This window comes from Euphorbia lathyris, chromosome 7 (genome assembly GCF_963576675.1).
Source record: "Euphorbia lathyris chromosome 7, ddEupLath1.1, whole genome shotgun sequence".
NCBI lineage: Eukaryota > Viridiplantae > Streptophyta > Magnoliopsida > Malpighiales > Euphorbiaceae > Euphorbia > Euphorbia lathyris.
Genome location: NC_088916.1, coordinates 53,485,296 through 53,488,730, shown reverse-complemented (window position 1 = coordinate 53,488,730; position 3,435 = coordinate 53,485,296). Strand labels below are relative to the sequence as shown.

The 3,435-nt window shown below is 38.3% G+C and overlaps 1 protein-coding gene across 1 annotated transcript; it reads right to left on the bottom strand.

Moving 5' to 3' along the window:
• Positions 1-573: 573 nt before the first annotated feature.
• Positions 574-2,368, bottom strand: LOC136200403 (cytochrome P450 CYP82D47-like). Its single transcript, XM_065990785.1, has 3 exons — positions 1,451-2,368; positions 1,101-1,353; positions 574-944 (listed from the first exon to the last, which is right to left on the bottom strand). Exons 1-3 carry the CDS (start codon positions 2,366-2,368, stop codon positions 574-576), a joined length of 1,542 nt encoding a protein of 513 aa, XP_065846857.1.
• Between the last annotated feature and the right edge of the window lie 1,067 nt (positions 2,369-3,435).

Sequence of the window (3,435 nt, the reverse complement as noted above, 5' to 3'; positions counted from 1 at the left end):
AATAAAAAAAAAAGGATGATGTTGGTTTAATTCTAAGCTAACTGGATAAGCTTTTCAGAAAATGGAATTGGAAAATATTGATGCGACCCTATGAGAGTTGTTATTAGTGTTCAGACCGGTCGGACCACTACTATTGACTGAACTGTCACTGATAGAACTATTTTGAGGAGAGGAAGACACCAATTAGGACTAGTAAATAATACACCGAGTATTATGAATAGAAACCAATACAATAAGATATTTGATAGAAACAACAATCTTAAACACGTGCATCATTCATATCGTTATCATAAACCTGTATCCAACTATTAAATAAAAGATCACAAATGTAAAAAAATCTTATTATATAGATTCTAAATTCTAGAAGAAGCTTTTGACCATTTAACTCTTTTAATTCTTTAGTGGGTACTAATAATTGGTACATAATAAATTTTTATTGAGAGCAATACATTTAATCAATCAATTGATGTTATTGATATATACTTATTTCTTAACATTAATCATCTCATATCTAATGTATGCATTCATTTTTAATTGGTTGAATATATTACTCTTGTAGTATGGTAAAAACTCTTATTGATACAGATGAGCAGGAAGTCGTGGATTGAGGAGGACTTTTATTTCGGTATTTTCCTGATTATTGATTCTAAATGCCCCGTCTAAATCAATTTGTTCACCGGGTGGAATGGAAATATCGAAGGCATGAATCAAGTTAGCCAATGTAAGTTGCATAACTTGAAGGCTAAACGATACACCCGGGCACATTCTTCTACCGCTTCCGAATGGCAACAATTCAAAATTGTGGCCTCTAACATCAACATGCTTGTGGGTTGTGAGAAATCTTTCTGGTCGGAACTCGCAAGGCTCTTCCCATATACGAGGATCACGTTGCATCTTCCACAGGTTAACCATAAGCCTTGTGCCTTTTGGTATAAAATACCCACCTAGTGTCAAAACAGATAACCGTGTCATGCAATCTATATATGCAACATGGGTTTATACAATATAAATGATACAAAAATCTTAATCGTGTCAAATATATAATGTCAAGCAGATCATCTCTATAAATTGTTTTATCCTATCAAAACTAGTAGGTATACCTACGGTACACTCTTCCATCGACTCATGTGGCACTGACAATGCTGCTGGTGGGTTTAAACGAAGCGTTTCCTTTAAAATTGCTTGAAGATATACTAAGTTGTTCATGTCTGATTCTTGCACGTGCCTTTCACTGCCAACGTTGGTGTCTAGTTCCTGTTGCGCCTTCTTCAGAGTGTTCGGATTCTTCAGCATTAACGCTAAAGCCCATATCAATGTGAATTTTGTTGTATCTGATGCCGCTATTATAAAACCCTAAAAACGTTTATACGATGGGATTAGAATATTAAGTAGATTCACTTATCGAAATTCTATTATACTTCCGGTGCAATAAATACAAGAAAAACTATACCAAACACATAGCTTTGTTGATGGTATCAGCATCTTGTGTAGGAAGCTCTTTTTCATCTTCAAGAATGGAAACCATCGCATCCATGAAATCTTCATCTCCTTTCACCGACTTCCTTTTCTCCTTATGCTCATCTAACCAACCTTGAACAATAACATCCAACTCCATAGCTGTTTTCTTCATGTTCTTCTCATGTCCACCCAAATCCAAAAACCTCAAAAACGGCATCGCATCACACACCACTCCTTTCCCAGCCAACACGAACCATTTCATCACAGCCTCTCGCCACTTCTCACTCCCACCATTTTCATCTTCTTCACTCACACGGTTCCCGAATCGCTTCCCTACGATAATCCTAAATATCACATTAAGAATTATATCCCCAAACCACTGCTTCATCTTCACAACCGGAACTTCAGCTGCAACGACGCCGTTTATAGCTGCTCGTATCTCCGATTCTCTTATGTGGCTTACCATCTGGAGACGATGGTTCGAGAGGAGTTCAAGTGTGGCTATCTTCCGCATTTGCCTCCAGTAAGTTCCGTATGGGCTGAATCCGAGCATTCCACTGTTGTACCCCAAGACCTCCCCGACTAAAATTTTTGGACGGTCGGCGAAGATTTTGTCGTTGGTGGTGAAGCACTCTTTAGCTAGTTCCGGACTGCTTATGATCAGAGACTTGTAAACTCCGATCTTCAGCATATATATCGGACCGTATTTATCTGCTAACTCCCCTAACGTTTCATGACGCTGGTGGTTTCCGGCTAGGAGACGGAGATGGCCGATGATAGGCCATGCCCCTTTTGGTTGCGGGGGGAGTTTTTTGTTGTGTATTTTTGCTTTGAGTATCTGAATTAAACAGAAGAGGAACAGGAGAATGGAGAAGATGGTAATCAGGTCATTTTCTGGGATGATCACCATGGCTTCAATTTTGAAATTAAGAGGTGTTGCTTGATTGAATTGAAGTTCATTGGTTATTTTATAGTTTAGATATTTAGTGGCATATTTTTTTTTGAAGGAGAAGACAAGTAGTGTCTGATTCGATTTCTTGTTGATTAGTGTCCATGTTTTTGGGATGAAGACAAAATGAAAAATGAAACGTCGCCTTCGATGTTACGACAGTAATAGTTTGGGGTTGGGATTTATGCAGGGAGCAGGAACATAAAAAGCCAGGTTGGGCGATGTTGAGGAGGATGATTAACTTTGTTTAAGATTGTGATTGCATATATGTCATCTATAGTTGCTATGATTCATTTGTGTTTTTATATGTGTCTTCTTGTGCTTAGTGAATTGGATTTCTCGTAGCATCTGAATTAGCCCTTTTCGTGCTGTGGTCATGCTGTTATTATATTTATATTGAGAACAGTGGTACAGTGAAGAAAACTCTAATAGAAATAAGTAAATAAATGAATCAGATGTAAATGAGGAATTATCTCCAACACCCCGCCCATGGCGGGAATTCACTATGAGACGTGACCAGAGAAGTTGAAATCATGCTATAGCCGGATTGAAGAATTGAACACGGAGAGAATTGGATTGAACTTGCTCTTAAACAAAGTGAATAATCTAGTTCAATATGTTTGGTGCGAGCATAAAAGCATGGGTTGACCGTGAGGTAGATTGCTCCAACTTGTCACACCATAATTGAACGGGCCGAGGAATAGGAACCGAAGATCACCTAAGAGCGAGCACAATGTATCTGCTATCGGTTGACGATCGTGCAATAGTAGGTTGTCTCTTGGTACGCCAAGAGATGAGGCTGTTACTGAGGAAAATGCAAAAGGTACTCGTGGATCGACGATAGGGGTGGATGTAGGGGGGAGGGGGTCAAAGGGGGTAAAATTGGTACAAAATTACAAATTTGATATGCAATTGGTGCAAAATAAAGAAAAAAATGAATGTATTTTATAATATTGTCTGAAACTGATCCAATTTATCAACGTTAGGGATAAAATTGCTCTTGGCTACTAATATTAGAGGTAAAATTG

Coding starts and splice junctions, on each gene's coding strand:
- LOC136200403 (XM_065990785.1), bottom strand. CDS start 2,368: ATGGTGATCATCCCAGAAAATGACCTGATTACCATCTTCTCCATTCTC. Junction 1,354..1,450: donor TCAACAAAGCTATGTGTTTG/GTATAGTTTTTC, acceptor AAACGTTTTTAG/GGTTTTATAATAGCGGCATC. Junction 945..1,100: donor GATGGAAGAGTGTACCGTAG/GTATACCTACTA, acceptor TTTTGACACTAG/GTGGGTATTTTATACCAAAA.